We start from the raw sequence: 21224 nt of genomic DNA, 5'->3' as shown, positions 1-21224 counted from the left end.
GGTTACCAAATTACCGTTAGCAATACCGACCATAGCAATTTTTCTGTCGCACAGGTGACAGCATGTTGTTGCTGAGACTCGATAATTCAAAAAATACGTCTAAAAGAAGCATGGACAAAATGAATCCCAAAAAGAACATTTGAGATAATAAATGATTCCTTGAAATGGGAAACAAAGTGATTCAGAGCTACAGAGCTAATGCAACATGGAACGAGAGACAGATGGAGAAAGACAGACACAGAGTTAGACAAATTGAGCTACATCATTTCCGTCTCCCTCTTCTGTTCCTCTATGGCACACTCCTTCCCTGACACACTAATCAGGTGGCGGGAATGTGTGACAGCTGCCTTTAGGGCTGATGTAGTGTGTTCAGGTGGAAGCAAAGGCTGCATCTGTCCAGCCAATTATTGGCCCTCTGTTCCCAGGCACATACACTCATTCTTTTGCCACTGTTTTTGCTGTGATTCATAAGCAGGGGACGATGTAGCTGCTCAGGCAGCTGGTGTCTCTAAACCCGCATTGACATTTCTGGTTGGTTTGGAAACCAATACAGATGCATGACACCTGCTCTCTCTCTCTGTTTTATCTTTCTCTCTCTAAGTTACACTTGTTAAACTACAAGTGTAACTCTCTGAGTTATGTATTTTTCCATAAAGTAAAAAGTACTTTTCTGAGTTTTTACTTTTATGAAAGATGTTTTTGCTTGTGTGGTTCTGACCTTGTGTGGCTTCTGTTGAAGCTGCTTTTACGACATGTCGAAGCATAAAAAGGTTACTATTCTCTGACAAACACCTAATGACAGCTGCCTATTTTATATTTTAAACAAATTCTAAAGTGCTAACAAACACAGTATTATAATGTAAATAAAACCACAGGAAGATACAGTAGGATACTTTGCTCAAATTTAAACTAGATCATTTTTTTTCATATGTTGAAAATATTGCCTCACTGCCAACAAAGCTCTTAAATTTAAAAGGTTCCCAAAGAAGTTAGCTTCTAGTCATTTCATATCATATTCAAATAAACGAGAATAATTTCAAAATTAGCTGCAAATCTTTGTCAGCTGAAAATGTTAAATTACGACTACCGTAAGAAGTTAAAAATATGATCCAAAATATTTCAGTTTTGTGGCCGATTTCAATTTCTTGGACCTGTTGACACCAATTTTATCCTATTAGACTTTTACCTTTAGGACTACTATTATCAACCTCCAAAATAATTTTTCTATCTTCTGCTAAAATTGAAATTGATAAAGGCTACATAGCTCTCTCTGGATCACTGAAATTACACAATTACAGTACAATCATCTGAGGATTGGAAAAGCTGTCAGTCAAAACCCAATGGACAACAGAAACAGCATCAAGTTTAAAAGACAAATTTTGACTCCTGAGCAAATCATTTTTTGCAAGGCTCAAACTAAAAGTGTAACATGAAGCTAAATATTTAATTGATGTTCTCCAAAATTAATTCAAAATAAAAAAATGCTATCAAAGAGAGAATGGTTCAGATTTACTGGTATGCGGCAATTTAACTCATTATGTAAATAGAGTGAATAAGCCTTTTTGTTCTGAAAAGTTTATAATTAATGAATTGCTAATTGTTATGCTAATTAACAATTAGCACAATTAGTGTGGCAAACAGCAGTCTCCACAGTGTGTACAACTCTGAGATTTTCCAAAAGCTTCCAACATTTTCCAATTAAACGTGTTTCGTGACTCACAGAGGCTGAAGTTTGAAGTGATAAAACTGAGCAACTGAGAAGCTGCTGAGCCCTCCAGTGAAAACAATGTTTCCTTTTCATAAGGTTCCTAAGCCTTTGAGGCTTTTCTGATTTCATCTTTAAATGTCTTTATTCTTAAAATAGTTATCTTCTCTGTTATAACTTTTGCACCGAAGAGTGTTCTTATTACTGCAAAACAAGACTTGACTTTTGAGTTTCTGACTAGCTGGCCACTGATTGCTTGAGTTAAAATTAAAGACCAGCCAATTTTTCAGCATATCCTTTTATTTGATTTCATTTCAGCCAATCCTGGTCATAAAACCTACTGCTCACATTTTGATATGCTTCCTCAGTTGCTTTAAAATGCTGCTTCATTTAAATGATAGAAATAAATATCTTTATTTTGACCTCAAGCTAAAACTACAGCCTAATTTAACATATTTTTGTTGATTCTCAAACTCGAGAGTCATTTTTGTGCACACTTCTTTTGAATATTTAAATCATGGGCTCTTGGGTTCGAAAAGACAAGGAATCCATTGGTGTTTAATTGTTTGACATTTTCCATCTATTCACCTGATGATCTTGTTGCCAAAGCAACAGGCTGTAGTTGGTGTGAGTTCCTTTTGAGTTTTTTTTTTGCTTGTTTTATGTTAGACCCATGCTTAGATGGAGGGGTGGGCCTTGATTTAAAAAATATCCACCTGTCAAATTAAAATTCTCTAATTATGTTTTTTAAGGTGGACATCTGTCCATATCTATACAAATCCACAAGCATACATGCATTTTTTGCAAGATGGAATCTTCTTTATTTCACTTTCAGGACCAGTTTTATTTTTTGCCATTTCTTTTTTTGTCCTCGTCTATTAGTCACTTCACCACATATTTTTATGTATTTTTTAATTTATTTTACAGTTGTCTGAATTTTGGATCCTGAAGAGCTGTGATCTTGTTCATCAAACCAAATGTTTACTGTATGTTGCTACAGCTCAGCATCTGTTCTATCTTGTCCTTCCTCTTCTGTATCACATGTTGCCATAGCAGCACATCTTTTTCCTATTCTGCACATTTTATCTTCATTTTCAGTTCACTCACAGATAATGCACAAAGCAGCTTTTTAAAAGTGATAACAGGTTTGTTAGTTGTTCATATTTTTTCTCTTTTCTTTTACTATTGCAGGTAAGGGCTTTTATTTCTGCCTCAATCTGCAATGCACTCGAGCTAGTGGGTGCCTTTGGCCCATCAGTGTGTGAGCAGACGCCACACAACCTGATTGTCCTATTCTGTTCTGTTTTTCTCAGCCAGTAATTAGTCCCCCCATGGATCCTCCTCTTCAAACTTTGGGAAAAGGGGTAATTTTAAAGACTTCCAAGCTTCACATCAAACTGTTATTCTTTGAAAATACATTACTTGAACTTGAAAAAAGTACCGTGGGTTCCTCCTACTCTTTTTCACCCCCTGCAGACACAGCAGTGAATTTTGTAACTAAAGACAGGCTCTCTGGTATATGATGCGGCTTATAAATGTTACTTTGGTAGTTCTGAACCAAGGTCAGAGTGAACTTGTACATTGGTTCATAACATTTTTCTTCATAAAGTCAATTTTTTTTGCACACTAGCAATATCTACAAATCTGCAGCGTGAGACTAAAATTGTTAATGTTTTAATTTATATGTCAAGATCCTCCCTTTAAGTTGATGCTAAGTTTGATAAAATTTTTTCAGCTTGATGTAAGTGTGTGGAGCCTGCAAAGTAAAACATATTTCGTTTAGCATGTGACCAGTTTTTAAACGGTTAAAACGGATGCGATTAGTCAGAAACCTTAGACAGTAAAGGTATACAAAGTGTCAAATAAATGGTGTCCTGCCTCTTTCCTTTGCTGTTTATCACGTGAAATGCACAAACAATGACTCTTGTAGGCCCCATGCTTCCCTTCACTTTTAATTTAAGCCAAAGTTCCTCATAAATTGAGTACAATAGTCTTTAGAGTGATCGCACGTCTTACAAGGTCACACTTAAGTTATGTTTCCTGTGTTTAAAATTGCATCACTGCTTACTGCTGGTAGTGTCTGGACATGCTGCGAGTACCTGCAAAAAGGGTAATTATTTACTGCACAGTTCACTGTGCTGTAATTGGAAACTCTATTGAAGCTGTAAATACAGCCCCCTCTCCTTTGCTGTCACTGTGAGGGTTCCTTTTTTCAAAGTTTGGCAAGCTACAGACATTATTTACCTGGCTTATTGTCAAGTTGAGATTCAGTTTCAAATGGGTTCAAAACCAGCAATAAGAGGTAATGGAACATGAGGCAACTACTGCACACAAGTTTGACTTCATGTTTTGCAGCCCGGCTCGCTGCTGTGAAAGGTCGATAGAACATCAGCAGCTTCTGCTGAGAAATGGTCAACTACACATCTCTTTTACGATGTCATGAAAGTAAATGGATTTGTTTGGATCTGCACCTAATTTGAAATGCAGCAATGAATCAGACTGTTACAATATAGCTGTGAGCCCTGAAACATCTTCGACAATAGGGGAGGGTTCCCTACTTGGGTTTTGATAGAATAGTACTCTGGTTTATTACTGATTGTTACACTTCATCTCAGTTCTGAAAGTTTTTTTCTTTCTTTAGATTGAACAATGCCATTATTTGTTATGAAAGGTTTGTAGATGTATTTTTTGCGTAACTTTCTTCCTAAAGTGTAAAAGGCAAATGGTGCATTAGGAATTTGCTTATTAAGCTTTCAAACATGTTGCAATGATTGTTACAAATAGAAAATAGAGTTGCTTGTAAAAGAAATGAGGTGTGGTATGCAGCTGTACTCAGCAAACCTGAATGAATACTTTTTAGAACCACCTTTACAGCAATTCGAGAGCGTCTCTGCCACGTTTGGAAATCTACAGGTTGATATGTCTTTTCTGCTAAATAGCTCAAGCTCAGTCAAATTGGATTGTGTGTTTTTATGCAGCCTGCAATTCTTGCTTGTCTTTTGCTTGACCATTCTAGGACATGAATGTCCCTTGATCTTAGTAGTTCAATTGTACTTCTGGTTGCATGTTTTGTGAATTTGTTGTACCTCAGACTGTTTTTTTTTATGCTGCCATTTTAAAAACTGCCTTATAGCTCCATGCACCAACCAACTTCCCTGTACCTGTTGATATAAATCATCCCCTGTGCATGATGCTGCCACCACCATGTTTGAAAATGGGATTATGTGTTCTAGCTGGTATGGTGTCTGCAAAGAAAGTTTTATGGAATATTATGCAATGTATTTGATCAATCTAACAGTTCATTAGGAATAAGGAATAAAGCACAATTTCATCAATATGTATTGATAGTTGATGTGCTTATATTGTGTCTGAACTCAAACATTCAGAACTGAGATCTCCTTCTCTTGTCTGCAGGTTAACAGGATTTACCATCCCTCCGCCTGTTACCAGTTCTGATTCCATTTTTTCATTGAGGCTTACCAGTGACTTTGCAGTAAGCGCTCATGGATTTAAGGTGGCTTATGAAGGTAAGAACAGCATCATTTCTGTTCTTTGACTCCTACCGTAAGAAAAAAGACAGCCTTTTACATGAAATAGGCAGCTCTGCATAAATGGCTCTTCGTTTAAAGGGAGAATCCATCAATATGGGGAAAATAGACCACCTATTCCTGAGAGAGAAAGGTGTGATCACACTTAATCTAACTGATTATCTCTGAGACTTTGCTCTTGAGTTATGGAACAGTTAGGTGCTTCAATTAGGCAAATCATTCTCATATTTTCTAAATCAACATCCCTTCCCCTAAAATCTCTGAACCTCATTTGCTACTCCAGAGGTGCAGTTAATATTGCAAAGCAGATGGCAATGGGAATTAGTGGAGCTAATTGATGTACCAAGATATCGGTGTAGAAGCAAAGCTGTGGAGAACTTTCTAAAAATAAACTATCGCTCTCTGTGATCACAGACCTGTGATGCAATTGTTTACTCCCCCATCAGTGTTTGTATTTATTATTTCCTGTTTATGTTGTTCTAATTGAATCTATCGTCTTCGTTGTTCTTCTGCCTATTTCTTTGCCGTCAGCATCTTACTGCTATATCAGAAGTCTTCAAATTCAGGCCTCAGTGACTGGTATCCTGCAACTTTTAGATGTCTCTGCTTCAACACACCTGACTCAAATGATGAGGTCATTAGTAAGACTTGACTGCTAATGACTGTTTATAAACATATCTCCTCGTCTCAATCACTCTCCCTCCCTCTATTTAGTGCCTTCTCCTTTCTTCGCCTACCACAGACTTTACCACTCTAAGACCTTTAACGAAGCCATTTGTCTATTTGAACATTCTCTCACCATGATGCATTTTGTACTATCTGTCTACCTTTTATTTTTTAAAAACCTTTAAAAATATTACAAGCCAATTTTTAAGGTTAAAAAATACCAGTATGCAGTTTGAAATGCTCCTGTTTATTCTGCGGACATTTTATCTGAGTTGTGTCGTTATTTTGATGTGGGAGTCAGATTAAGGATTGAGCCAACGCTCTAATATGCTAATGATAAACCCATCCCATGTTCTGCACAGCTCAGCTTTTTAGGCATATCGCTCATTCTTTAATCGTCTAGTGTGGCAGTACATTATCCAGATTGCAGCATAAATTCCTACAAGTCCCACTCCTCTTTAAAATTATGTTTTAGTCACCATCAGTCCTTGTGTTTGTCCTATAAACTAAGAATATGACATGATAATGTGGCATTATTCGATGTCTTAGGATGAGAAAAAAATGTATTTCAGAAGGTTTGAGGACCGGCTGCTGCAGAAGCTTTGATTATTTCAAAAACAGTTTGCATTTGTTTAGGATCATTGTCCTCAGGGAACACTCAATTGTCAAAATGTTTGACCACAGAGTTGTTGATTCAAAATGAATAGGTAACTTAAATTGCTTAATAGGAGAGTATTTGACAACAAACAAACCTGTTGTTAAAAATGATTATTTCTTTTAGAGGCGTAGTGAAGTATCCATCTGGAACAGGGGTCAAATCCCAGCCTTGAGGACTAGTGTCCTGCAACTTTTAGATGTGTTTCTGCTTCAACACACCTGAGTCTAATAATGAGGTCATTAGCAGGACTCTGGAAAATCTTTAGGTATATTGAACCATAGACACATCTAAAAGATGCAGGACATCGGCCCTCAAGGCCTGGATTTGTGGAGCTTGTTCTTTGTTACAAACATTTACTACTAAAGGACATTTTTATGGGTAAGGGGAGAAGGAATTTAATAAAATTGACTTTTTCAACCTTTATAACATATAATGTTATTCCTTCATCAAAAACATACTTGGGGTGTTGCTTTGATTATTTCATGCATGTTTGAGAAATACTTTAATCTACTGTGGGAATCATTCAGGAGCACCTAAACACTTGCTCTCACAAAGCTCCTCTTCGGAGCTGCTGTTTCCAGCCAGGCTTCTGCCCCACATAGTACCCCTCTACTCCAATTCCCTGACTTAGCCCCTTCAGACTAGCAGCAGCAATTAGCAAACACCTGACAGAGCTACGAGTCTGCTCATCAAATGAACTACATCTCAGCCCAACACTCCTAAGAACTGCTCTAAATGTATTAATAAAGGAGCATTGTTGTGCTGAAGACAGAGTGTCACATCAGGAAATTGTCTTCTGTTACAGACAGATTAAAATTTCAAGTCATCAAAGTATGAAATTAAATTTCTTTGAAGTCATATTTGATATCTACAACTGAAGGTAACAATAACTTAATTTTGCTATAAAATGAAGTTAAATGTACCACCCATTTAACCAAATACTAGGAGGAACATATTGTACTAAGAATATTGAAAAACTATCCACCATACAGAAAATCCACATGAAATAAAACTTAATTGTACATCAGTAAAACCTCTTATTGAATTGTACAATTTATTCTGACATTTATGACCAAGAGGGCACCTAATCTTCTTACTGACATTTTATGTCTACAAATTTTGCATATCCTTTTTCATGGATTACAGTGTTGCATTGCTAATGTATGTCTCATTACTGGTGACCTTTCACATTTGTTATGGTCACCATTCTGTGGCGTGGTGATCTGTTGTTCGCAATCAGCAATTGATCCTTTTGCTGTAGCTGCATTAAGAAAATTTAAAGGTAAGTGAACCGTTACTAAACTTGGGCTTTTTTAGGTTTATCATTTAAAAACATGAAGAGCCTAAGCTCACCCATAAAGTATTTACTCCTTGCCATGCTGACTCTCACTGCCTGCACCGTTCTTTTTATGCTAAGTGATTAGCGTTGTCTTCACATGAATATGAATGTGCTGCTCTTTTTTTATGACTAAGAATGTGTGATGCTTTAAGGGTGTTAGAGATGATTGAATCTTGACCACAATTGGATTTTAATTTTTCCTCTACAAGAAGGACGCAATGAAGGACACGTTCCGACTTAATCTAATTTATCAATGGCCTGTCGATACATCATGTATTTCTGTGAATTGAATTTACTGATTAGAGCCACTTTTGAAACTTTCTGCGTTCAAGAAAAAATGTTGCTTAAAAAATGTTGGAATGATGAAACTGCATTTATTCAGGTGTTAGGATTTGGGGCCTTTTGTGAAACGCATCCAGGCAATGGAGGCTACTACTTAAATTGACTGGACATATATATGACAAATCACCTTTGGTGATGCTTGTATTTGTAATATAAGCATTGCAACCTCAGCCTGTCTGTTTTTAGGATATTTGACCCATAAAATATAATTTCTTTTTCCCCCCCAAATCAGATTGTTTGTGTCATTGCAGATTGTCCGTTGAGCCAGAAAAGTGTCTGTCTGCATGTATGAGCATGTGTTGTTTACCAGCTGCTTTGCACTGTGATCTAACACAGCTTCAGTCAGTACACTTTCCCCCACCTGCATAAAAACACTCTGCTCATCTTAGCAACCAGTGAAGCATCTAGCTGGGAAGCCGGTTTACACTGGCTTCTCCTGTGGGGAAAGTGTGCTCGCAACACTGCGACTCCGTCAAACTTCCATCTTCTTCAAAGGCTACAGAGTCATTAGATATACAGGAGAAATAAATAGCTCACCCCAGAGAAATCTCAAATTGAAATTCCTCATTCACTTTTTCGCACAACTCGCTCCTTACTGCTGCTATATAGAAAGAGACAAGGCAGACCCACTTCTATTGTCTGTGTGTTTCAGTGAAAGGCTTTATTATAATCATGTGGCCTTTTGCCATTTTTCTTATCTGGACTACAAGTATGTGGAAACGCGAAATGTTCATAATTAACTTTTTTTTCCCAAGTTTCAAACAAGTATTACTTTGTCTCTGGTCCAAAAAGGTTACAGACATTTAGGTGCAGGTTACACTATAATGCAACATATCATTGTTTTGTTTATTTAGCTTTCCTGTAGAATGACTTCTGTTTATACATCAGGTAATGTTTTGTGACACTTTTAGATTAAAATTGCTTTGCATGCATTAGTTTCCTGTTTAATGAGAATGTTTTGCACATGAAACCATCCACTGGAGTTTCTGAGCTGCTGTTTTTGCAGGATTCAGTTAGATCAAGAATTTATTTGGGGACTTCTTGACAGCATTACTTGTTTGCCGATGGCTAACGTCGCATCTAAAACATTATTTCTTGTGTAGGTTCTCATAAAAATTGAAAGTCTGGTACAATATTAAGTGCACGTTGTTATTCATGTGCGCTTTTTTGCCCTGAAGTTTAACACAAAGTTATACTGCATGCTGATACTACACAAAGCTTTCTTTTGTTTAGTTTCTTGAAGTGATCTCAGAATTATTCTGCAGAATGAATAGGTCACTGCATGACCTGAATATGCTGGTTTTGTCATGTTGCTTGTATGTTTTGGGTGCTTGCTATACTAGTAGACCCCAACCATAATCCAAAGTATTGTAGCTGCGAGGAAATGGGTTCTTGTCCAAGATTTTACAGTATGTGGCCCTACTGGCCCCTCCATTCAAAATTGAAGTTCTTCTACACCCTGGGAGAAAAAAAGTCATAAATTAGAAACTCTTATTTCCGTAGCAGTAAACAAACTTAGAAAATTAGGAGAGGATCAAATACCTGTTTTTCTTACTGCAAGGTTATCACAATCATCAGTATGTGATACGGTCTATGTAGATATCCCACAAAATGTAATACAGTATAAAAACACACACAAGGGAAACTAAAATCTTAGTAATCAAAAATAGCAAAATTATTACAATTGCACTATGTCCTTTGATAGCTATATCAAAGAATATTAATATTTGGGTTGTCCCAATCTGATATTGATATCAGAAATTGGTTTGATATCTGCCAAAAAGTGAGTATTGGTTTATTTCAGCCTGCATCTAAAATTTCTGATAAACGCACTCTGCTCCAGCTTTTACTCCAACTTAGCATTTCTGTCCAGCAGCACTTCCATCCCTCACGCAGACCCTTTGGTTAAGAAGAAATGGTTCACTTGATCTCAAGTTGTTGGAGACTATTGTTCTCTGTTTGAGTAATATCACTTGACCAAACCTTTCATAACATTTCCAATAACAAAATAAGTAGTAAAAGTATTTATGTGCTGATGTCATACTTAAATCTGTAAATGTCGTCTTATCAGAAGTGAAAAAGTTGTATTGGGGCACCCCTAATTAATATGACTTTTTAGACACCAATATAATTAATGCAGAGGTTTATGTTTTTATTTTTGCTTTGTCGTTTTCCAAAAAATGTTTTGTTTTTATTTTAATTTTTTACTAGATCTGCAGTGTATTTGAGTTGAAATTATTCAGTTTGATAATGGACACTGCTGTATTCTTCTTTGACTAAAACCAGCTATTTACAATCAATTAAATAGAAGCTAATTAATGTCTTAGCAATAGTTTCTTTGTTGCTACCTCAGAGCACAATCTACTTGATAAATTCCTTCAAAAGGATATTAAAGCCATTTACATTATTCACAACATGCATTTTTCAGAACTGGAAATTCTTCTTATTGTTGCCAAGTTTTTATTTATCCACGTGCAATCTGCTATAACTCCCTGCAACATCTGGCAGTTAAAATGAGAGCTATCTTTAGGTACAAGGTTCAGAGGGTACAGTCTGTTTTTCAGCGTGAATTGTAACATTCTGGAACAGCAAGTTCCCAGTTGTCTTTTTTTCCTGGTCTGTTTGTGTGTTAGTAACTTTTTATTCACACTACAACAACACTGCAGATCAAACTAAAACATTAGAAACAAAAAAGGCTTAATTCCCATGGCTACAAACAAACTACACCAGAGTTTCCAATGAATTCATTGCTAAAGTGATTCACTGTCCTCAGAGTTTTAAAATGTTGTTTTTCTAGTGGATAAAGTTTTCTTTACCAGTAAACTAATACAGTAATTATCTACCTGTATTTTTTCATCCATTTTATGTTTTTCCAAACAATATGTTCAATCCATGTAATAATTTACCAGGCTGTTCGTTTTGTACCTTGATGAAACATCAGACACACAAATGGGTTCCATACAATGCTTTATCTATTGATTAACTTTCACTGGTTAAAAAAAAAAAACACAAAAAAAAACTTAAGGTATTAGTAATCAGAGGTGGACTCTTGGTAATCTAGTTGTTTTGAATTCCCTTTCCTTCAAACCTGAAATAAAGAAGTACGTTTTTTTTTTTTTTTCAGTGACTATTCATGATTTGATTTCAGACTATCTTTGTATTCTGAAATCAGACTACAAAACCCAGGGGTGATTAGCTCCAGTTCTCAAGAGCTGGTGTCCTAATGACTGAATTGTCTCATGAGTTATGAACTTGAAATAAATAATTTATTTTATTCATCTCTGCTGAACCATCTAAAGCATGCAGGTTACCAGCTCTTGAGGGCCAGAATTGGCTACTACTGTATAGACCAATCACACTTTGAGGTGATTGGTCTACTGAATTTTTGTGGGCTAGAAAAATACCCTGCCTTAGGAAAATACCCCTGAAACATCTTATCTCATACTTTAGCATGCAGAGTTTAATCACAATATAAACCACAGTTTTTTTGTTTTTTTTTTGTTGTTTTTTTTGACATGTTGAAAATATATTTGGCTGCATGGTGGCACTAACATGGAATGTCGACCATGGTGTCTAGATAATTTTTAAATACAGTAATACATAGTTCAACAATAATCTAAGCCCCATTGCCTCTCTTAGACCCCACAATCCAAAACTTCTCCAGTTCTCATGTATGATAATTGTTTTGATTGTTGCATGGGGAAGGAAATGGTGCGCGCAATGTGGATTTAAAAATTATTCCTAGGAGTTGAGTGTCAAGGTTCCAATGGGGTATAAGAGTAAAGATTTTGTGAGAAGGAAAAGCATCGACAATGGTGGGTTAAAAGTACAATAGGGCGTGAGAAGGAGCCCTGCAGTAAGACTGAATATGTTAAATGAGATGGCTTTGTCTCAGGAGCGAGGTTCTTTGCATCAACGCAGTAGAATGCTTATATGCACCCTTTGTTCCAAAACACACACAATACACAGAACACAGGTGCATCAGAACACACATCCTGTAGTTCAAATATGCGATGAGACTTGCTGTTTCATAAAAACACTCATTTCCTTATGTTCAGATTTACATATCACACATTTGTCTTATATACCAACCTTTGTGGTATATCACTGAAAGCAGCTTTAGGAACCGATTATTTTGATGTTGAAAAGTATTTTTTTCTTCAAAGAGTATCTAGGGTTTGCACTTATATTCTCCACCGGTACCTGGCACCTATCTAGTCTGGACCAGCTTTGTAACTGCTCTGCAGATTGGCACCTTCATACCAGCAAAGCCTTTCTTTGAAGTAGGAAGAAATGTTCTGTTAACGCAGTTTACCGCTGGATTCAGTTTGTGCAGTGCAGACACAAAATAAGAGAAACTCTGACGTTGCAAAAGGAACTTTAAAAAAGTCTCTGTGGTCTGAAACCACTTTCAGTTGCTGCAGCATTGTTAAGGTAGTTTATGTCAGCAGGAGTATGTCAGCTTTTGCCGTTCAAAGTTAATGAATAACTGAACTGCAATAATAATTCACTCAAATTTATGTTAGAAAAACAGACTTCAAAGTTGGTCAGTGCAATTATCTTCAGCGTCACTAACTCAAATATATATGTTCTACATCTCTTTTGATCATTCAAACATGGTGCAGTGTATGCGTGTGTGAACAAGTCTTTTTGATTCCTGCTTTGTTGGTTCAAATAATTAAACACAAACAGATGGGAGATGTCAAAAATAATTATTTCACAAGGCTGCACAATTTGCTAAAGTGTTCAGTAACAAGTTTCTGGGGAACTGTGCATCAAAGGGTTTTTAGGTGATTATTACACATAAAGTCACATTTTCTGAATTCCTTTGGAAAAATGAGCCAACTGTTTGATGTGAGATTTATTTTATACGTTCGTGTTTATCATTAAGAGAACTGAGCATGGAGTGAAAGTCTGTCGCGACCAAACTTATTTTTAAAGAAAACTATTTGTCAAACATGACTCATTACTGTAATATGCACTCTGAGCCTCACAGGTGTTAAATGTTTGCTGACATGAACTCTTGTCAGCTCTCATTTTGCCCCAAGCAAAACTGTCAACACTTGGTGTCAGTTGTATAACCAGCAAAAGCTGAATTGGAAAAGACACGCATCACTGTACCGGGGGTTGGAATAACGGCTCTGCAGATTTTGTGGAGATTACTAGAAGATTTTCTAAAAGGGATTTAAATGTATTTAAAGATTGTGTTCAGTCAAAGCAATAGAGGAATCAAAGGTCCTCTTTACTATAGAGTTGCACCAGTTAGACTTTTGCAACTAATTTCCATGCTTTGCTAAGCTTTGACCTTGAGATTCAAATTATTCTTTGAGAAATAAAGTGTATAAGAGCAGTATTTAAAAAGTTTTTACGCCTTGACTTGAGCTCTCAGTAAACATTTCTCTCAGAAGTCAAGGCTGTACTACAGTAGACGTGTGAGCGAGCAGCTTCTATAAAAAAAGGTTTTACTAAGTGAGAGTTAAAAATAGTTAGTTTACTTTTTTGTCACAATGCATCCCTAGCATTACTGAAACGGCAGCCTGTGTGTATTCACTTCAGAATGTAGATCCCTTGCTTTAGCTCTGAGATTTCCAAAACCCTGCCAGCATTTCCAAATTCAGCATGTTCCATATCAGGGTTTGAAAGCTCAAAAGGATAAAACAGAGCATCCTTGCTGTAAAACCTTCAGCTTTGCTGTTATCTGTTGGAATCCTGCTCAGCTGAAAATGAACCACAGACCTGTCCTGACATCTCATTAAAAATTATTTCATTTTAAGCAACTTGTTGCATCCCTGCCTCCTCTGAACTACATTTACTTAAAAGCTAGGTTTCAGCCTATTTCCCTAAGGAAGACCATCTATACCTTGTAGTGTTTTTGTTAACGTGACCAGTGGAAACATTTTGAAAAGTGATCAGCAATTGTGAGATGACTTTGCTGTAAAGCATGTAAAGGTATTAGCAATGATTAACAAAACGTATGTGTGCCATTTTCAACGTGCCATTTTTTAAAATATCAAAAAAAATAGAATTGCTTTCAAAGCCCCTTTACTTTGTTTTATTATTTCTGTCTTGACGCTGCTCATAAACAAGCTTCTTGATTGAGTGAAAATTTCACATCTAAACCTGCCTGCAGTATGGATAATGTTGTGCTTAACTGTTTGTATAACTTCACTAATCAATGTTAAATCTGTGACTCGTATGCAACAGACAACATGAATCCATCTCAATGAAACTGAAACCTTGTTTTTGTCATTATGTCAAGCGTTTCACTCGCAGCTAAAATGTTGTGCATGCTTACACATGCCATACTTTGCTTTGATTAATGGATAAAAAGCAATTTTTTGAAGAGACAAGAAATGAAAAATCTGACATTTTGAAAAGTGGGTTGGCACTCTGGCTACAAGAAACAGGTACTTAAGCTTTTTAGAAGTGACATGGAGAATACCACGTCCTTTTGTTTAATTGAAAAGAAAACTTAATAGATTTGGCCATACTGATGCCTAAGACATTAGTAAATGGTTTCTGTTGCAATAAATAATTCTTCATGGCAGCAGCAACCTTCAAGGTATGTTGTACAATGTATACGTCTTAAAGAAAGTAAATGTATATGAGCGCAATCAAGACTTTCCATGCTTTAATCACCGAAAACACAAACATACCACAGGGGAGAGCAATGCCTAGTATGCTATACATTAAGCATATATACTGTTTTTATTCACTACTTTATATTACGCTGTTGCTAAGCTCAATACTTTCTACAAGGGTGTTTCTATGAGACAGATGGTCAAGGTGGGTGTTGGTATTTAAGGGTGTGCTATGTATCAGTCATGTCTTTGGTTTGCGTTCCAGAGATCACACTGTCAGGGGCAGACTGGTGAAATGTAATATTCAAAGAACACGTCCTTTTCAACATGATAAAGATCATAAGCACATTTCAAATTCTAAAAACAACCTTAGTAGGCACAACTCATGTTTGCTCAGACTTAGATATCATAGGAATAATCTATGCAAGACAGACCAGAGCTGCTATTTTTCTACAGAATTAGAAAACTGCTGCTCAAGATTTTTATTAATTAGAGTTTTCTGATTACATTGAGTAGCAAGAACACCATATTTGCAGAGTGAAGAGAATGTGCTTGGGCCAGATGGGTGTTGATCTGACAGCTGTTTTGTCAGCTATATCTGTCCTTATTTAAATGTCATTTTCAGTCAGCTCTTGGCAAGTCAGCAAATAAAACATTTGGACTTGCACTTTGGCCAATATATGCCAAAAAAGTTGTGAACTAGGTCTTTATGTGTTTTTTAAACTAGCCTAAAGTAAAGGTTGTGAGGGACATTGCTAAGCCAGAGCAACAAATATTGATCTTTTCTTTTTGCTGTCAGTCTACGTAGTATAGCAATAGCGCTGATTTTTAGATCACACAACAAAAATTAAACTAACCTTAATATAATTAATATAATTGGAAAACGAGTCAGATGATGTAAATGTATAATGAAGAAGTGAAGATAAATTTTTCAACATAATTGAGATGTTTTGGCTAGGTTGAATAATTAAACCACTTTGTCCACTGCCAATTTCAATGAGGTTATTGGATGTTTATTCATTTATTGCCATGGGCCGGTTTTGTTTTTTATAGAGGATTTCTGATGGATGAAATGCCTAAAGACTACAATCAATTTCTGAGTCCTTCTCATTGGCGTTTATTGTATTTGCAACAAATACAAAAAATATATTGTTTTGCTTTTAACAACATATCTCCAATCTACAATCCCTCCATATCTTTCAAAGCCATCTGAATGAGTACTGTGCCCTTTCATGTAGGTTTGAAACAGAAAATTTCCTTAGCAGATTCCAACTTCTTACCCTTTTAATGCCAGCATTTTTTTACTTCATATATTTTTGACAAATAAATTTTATAGATTTTTTTAAATGCAAAAAAGTGGGTAAAGCAGTCCTCTTCCATGTGATTTAGCTGTCCCGTCTGAATTAACAAAGCCCTTTACAAAACTCTTCAACGGTTTGCTCCCTCATTGTACCAAACCTGCCAGGTCAAATTAAATAACTTCTGTGACTTGAAAACTAGCTAAATTAGGAAAAGTAACAATTGTTGATATAACATGAATCGTCTTACTAATTTTGTCTTTTCTTCTTGACTTTCTTTTGTAGAGTTGCGAAGCAGCTCATGTGGAAACCCAGGAGTTCCCCCAAAAGGGATACGCAATGGCACTCAGTTCAACGTTGGCGACAAAATCCGCTACCGATGTGTCACAGGCTACGTCCTGGATGGACATTCACTCCTCACCTGCGTGACCAGCACAGCTGGTGTGTCAGTGTGGGATTTTCCAGTGCCAATCTGCAGAGGTGAGATTTTCTTTTATTACTAAAAATTAAAAGGAATGTGGTCTTTTGATCCTATACCTACATTTTACTGCAGCTGTACAATATGGTTTGAAAGAGTACTTGATGTCATTTTACATTAGTGTTCCCCTAAGAAATTTAAAACGAGGGGGTGGTGAGTTTATTCTGACCTTCTCTTATTAACTGCTAAGTGTTAATTGCTTTTTAATGATTGACAGATTGATGGTTATGAGATTGGCTTACATATTAGCTCCTCCTGTACTAATGCATGACACAACCCTTCATTAGAGCAATAAATATATTTGCAATCAGATGGGATGGAAATTTTTTAATCATGTTGATGGAGATGATTGGAGATTCCATGGTTTAAAAGGTTAATTAAATATTTATCTCTGGGGGACAACTAGCTTGAATATATGAATGTTTTCAGCCATAGTTTTCGCAGCTTTTAGTCTATATTTGACTGATAATGAGTGGAACACTTTTAATCTCCTGTGGGATCATGTGTTCAGTCATTTGTGATGCATGCTGCTGACAGTTCAGCTTACAAAGCACCATAGAATAAATTTCTAACATGCCAACAATGCCCATACCTTACATGCAAACATTTAGATATTACATTGTGTTAAATCAGACCATCACCTAAATGAGCACATAAACAGCATTTAGTGAGGAAAATTGAGTCTGCATTACTTTAGCTACAGTATTACTTTTGATGCAGATACAGAGTTCTGTAAATGTTTTCATGTGGTTCCAGAGATGTAGAATGACCAGGAATGTGTGTCGTCAAGCTCTTTTACCAGGCCATAAAGTATGCAGAATGAGAAGAGACACTTCAGCATGATGATGATTTCTATCTGACAGCTGGTTGATGAATGATGGACTAGAGCTTTTTAAATCATGCAATTTATTCCTTTATGTTTTTAAATGAGGCCCATTGTTCAGGACTGACCCAGAAAATCCTCATCTACGTTATCTGAAAGTTATTTTGAAATGAAGGTGTTCTAAGATATTTCTGAATGCTTTAGGGCTTGTGGATGGACAAGTCCATGTCCATTAAACATAACCGTATGTAATCATCACATTTTAGATTAACTGTAATAAATTAATTTTTTCACTGGAGTGAAATCTGCTTTAATTTAATGTTGAATTAAATATTTACTTACTGTCTATTCATTTTGGTTAGCATTTGATTTCATTGTTTTATTTGAACTGTATTCAATCCTTTTCCATACTGTGAAACTTAAATACAGAATGAGCCACAATTAAAAACTTGGACAAAGCCGTAGGCTACCCTTGATATTTATAAAAAAAAAGTCATTTTTCATTCTCTTCAGATATTATGATGAACTTCTTAGTGTGAAGAGAAGCAAAGTTTAATACTACAAGCAAATGTGATGGCAAATGTCAAATGAATGACATAATAAAAAATGGTGGTTTTATTTTTCTGTAGCCTTCTGGTATAAATTTCAAGGGCAACATTCTTTGCAGCTTAAAAATAGTAACTATAACAAGAACAGACTTTACAAGGCATGGAAATTACCCCTGGCTTCAAAATGAAAAAAAAATTGGAAATCGGATCTGTAATGATTCTTCTTTCAAAAAAAATAAGACAACTCTATTTGCTAACCTAAAATATTGCAACATTAGTATATTGTTTAACAGATGAAAGTGGAAGTAATTTTTTTTCTTAAAAAAACAAATAAGCTGATTTTTGTAGATATCAAACACTTTATTTGGCATTGTGGGAACACCACAATTGTCAATTGATAAGCATCAAACGATAAAGTCTGGAAAGATGAACAGGTAACTGGACATCAGCTGTGAATAGTTTTATTACAAGCATTAATGTTGCAGACTAGAACAGGTCGCTGCCCAACCCCATACTTTGAACTATTAGCTACATTCTGCTGTTTAGTAAAAAAAATAATTAAATAAAATAGATTTATGTTTTTTGTCTTAACTCTCTATGCATCTGTTATGTGTCATTTTGGTTTTATCGGGGTACTAATCTGATAATATTTAATTTTTGTCCTCTAGAATTTGAGTCACTACACATTTATTACTTTTATTGGTTAAGAATGTTAATAAATAGAAATGATGTGTAAAGTTTTGAGAAAATAAAATGGTTGTTTTCTCAAAACTTTACATTAGTCTCAAAACTAATTAAACATTTTGAAAAAATAAAATGCAGTTATTTGTGGGGATTGAATAGTTATAAGCAATATAACTAATTACCTTTGTCATTCATAGGAATACTCAAAAAGTAAAAAAAGAAAATTACAATTATACAATAATACAAATGAAAATTAAATGATTGGTTTGCGGCTATAAAAGCAAAGAATGAAGGGAGAATGTAGCAATGGATACAAAACTGAGAGGTGATCTGACCAAGAAGTTTTTGAAATGCGTTAAGCTTTGAAAATGTTTGAATTTTAAAAATATTCTCTGTTGTGCCTTTTGCTTTTTCTCAAAAGTCATGCGGTTATTCCTGTGAAGAGCAGACCAAAGCCACTTCTTATCCATTAATTTCATTGTTAGCTGCTAAGGCAATTTATTTAGATGTACAAATTCTTCAAACTAGAGGTTAAACTTAAAAGGGGTCAAATATTTCTCATGTTAATATTTAATGGTGAGAAATGCCAATACCAGCTGAGCAAATGCAGGATTTCACTTCACAATCGAAAACACGGAACAATGAAAATAGCTTGGCATATGTTTGAAATACGGTGGGCTTAGAGGCTGGAGAAAGCTGATGTGAAGGGTTCCTTTCCATTTAGGGATGTTTCTGGCCTCTGTTGCCACAGGCCAGAAACATCCCTTCATTCTAGTGCTGCACAGCCACTGCTTGAGCCATAATCTCTCAGCAATATCTGGGCCTGCTCCTCTATGCAGCCAGATGGTCCTTTGATCTTATTTCCTCCGAGATCCTGCCTTCTGCTCATCACCGATTGTTTTAAGGTGAACACACAGCAACACACATCCTGTTCCCCCCTTCCAACTACCATCCTTGGTGGCAACAACTTTAATTGTTCTGGGGGAAATTTGGTCCTGTCTTCTTTGGAGAATTGTTTTGATTCAGCCACCTTGGATTGTTTTAAAACATGTACAGCATCTAATTAAGATTTAGATCTAACTTTTGACTAGGGCACCCCCTCAAATTTTTTGAGCCAGTCAAAGGTGGACTTGCTTGTTTGCTGGCTTGAAAGTTGAGCTAAGTTGTGAACAACACATATGATGGACCTAGAGGGGTAGGGAAAATAATATGGAAAAGTGTGACAAAATAGTCCTATACATATATCTTCCTTTAATTTCTACTGCATAAGCATAGATTCATTGAAATTTATGGAAGGGAGAAATATTATTCTACAGGAAGAGAAATACGATGCAGTCAAGGATGGATAGGAAAAAAATGCACAAAGTAAAATTAATGGCTACACTGCATTCCATCACACCTCCAAGAAGTCCATTTTGATCCCTTCTTTTGAAATTGTCTCTTGACATTCATTAAACTATGCAATGAAACTGCAAACAGGGGACAGGATGGTAATGTGAGAAAATAGTCTATTAATATCCTGTCATTTTGGCTGCCAGCCACACTTCAACAAAATAAGAAAATACTCTATAGGGATCCTTTGTTAAAAATCAAAACATTCAGCTATGCCATTTGCTGCCTCAGTGATAGAAAAACTTGCTCTGAGTTTGTTACAGGTTGTTCTTTTATGCTGAGATTGGCTAAGTAGCTGACTACTAGAAGCTAAAATTTGACTAAGGAGCTGAATTTTATACATTTGGTTCCATGTCCATTAACACTGATTGTAAGTTCAACAATGAGATATGGGAATTTAGGTCATTAAAATGTAATTTGTGAAACAGAACAAACCTTACTGTTATTGTGTAATTTCAATTGATCCTTTAATTTCTTGTTATTCATTTAATTCTCCTGTTCTTTTCTTGAGGCTCATTTAAACTTCAGAAAAGGGGAAAAAAACGATGGCTGCTATAATGTAATGAGCCACAGCAATGAGCATGAAGCAATATAATCGTAGTTTTGCACCCAATACAGACCTGTTTCCATTCTTTAACCTAACTGGTATTTGACATGACATGCTGCAGAGCAAATGAGAGACATCCTGTAGAAAGTGCCACTGCTTTACATTAATATGGGTATTATTACAAAGGAAAAACCTTAGGTAATATTGAAAATTATACATGAGTTCCTTCCTTTCTATCCTTGGGGGTGAATATTTCAAAGTAGAAAGACAAGTGGTGTATATCTGATCAAAGTCAAGGAGAGGGAGGTTTAATCCCTCCTCAAGTAGCATTAGATTGCTGATGCTGGGGATGTAAATGAGCTCAACTAAACCAGTCCTAATCCTCCCACAATCTTTTTTCCTGACACCATTTTTTTTAAGGCAGACCCTTCTTCGTTTTTAAATCCAGAGCATGCTCTATCGATTTGCTAAGTAACATATTGCCCAACATTCAGTGCCTCTGCTCTGTTGATAAACAATATTTGATAAAACTTTGCCTGAGATTTTAATCATGTTACCTAGAACAACCTTCAAAGTCCTACTAGAGTGAAGGTATTTAGAATATTGTCACTGCAA

At 35.9% G+C, this 21224-nt stretch overlaps 1 protein-coding gene across 5 annotated transcripts in view; it reads left to right on the top strand.

Moving 5' to 3' along the window:
• LOC103478352 (CUB and sushi domain-containing protein 3-like) overlaps positions 1–21224 on the top strand; it is a 245173-nt gene that overhangs the window by 32924 nt on the left and 191025 nt on the right. For all 5 annotated transcript variants that reach the window (XM_008432116.3, XM_081597601.1, XM_017309426.2 and 2 more), the window contains exons 3-4: positions 5120–5232; positions 16423–16617. In XM_008432116.3, coding sequence (XP_008430338.2) covers positions 5120–5232; positions 16423–16617 — 308 coding nt within the window. The remainder of the gene's footprint in view (positions 1–5119; positions 5233–16422; positions 16618–21224) is intronic.

This window comes from Poecilia reticulata, chromosome 16 (genome assembly GCF_904066995.2).
Source record: "Poecilia reticulata chromosome 16, P_reticulata-male-v2, whole genome shotgun sequence".
NCBI classification, from domain to species: domain Eukaryota; kingdom Metazoa; phylum Chordata; class Actinopteri; order Cyprinodontiformes; family Poeciliidae; genus Poecilia; species Poecilia reticulata.
Note: the sequence above shows the minus strand (reverse complement) of the source record. Positions and strands in the feature narration are given on the sequence as shown.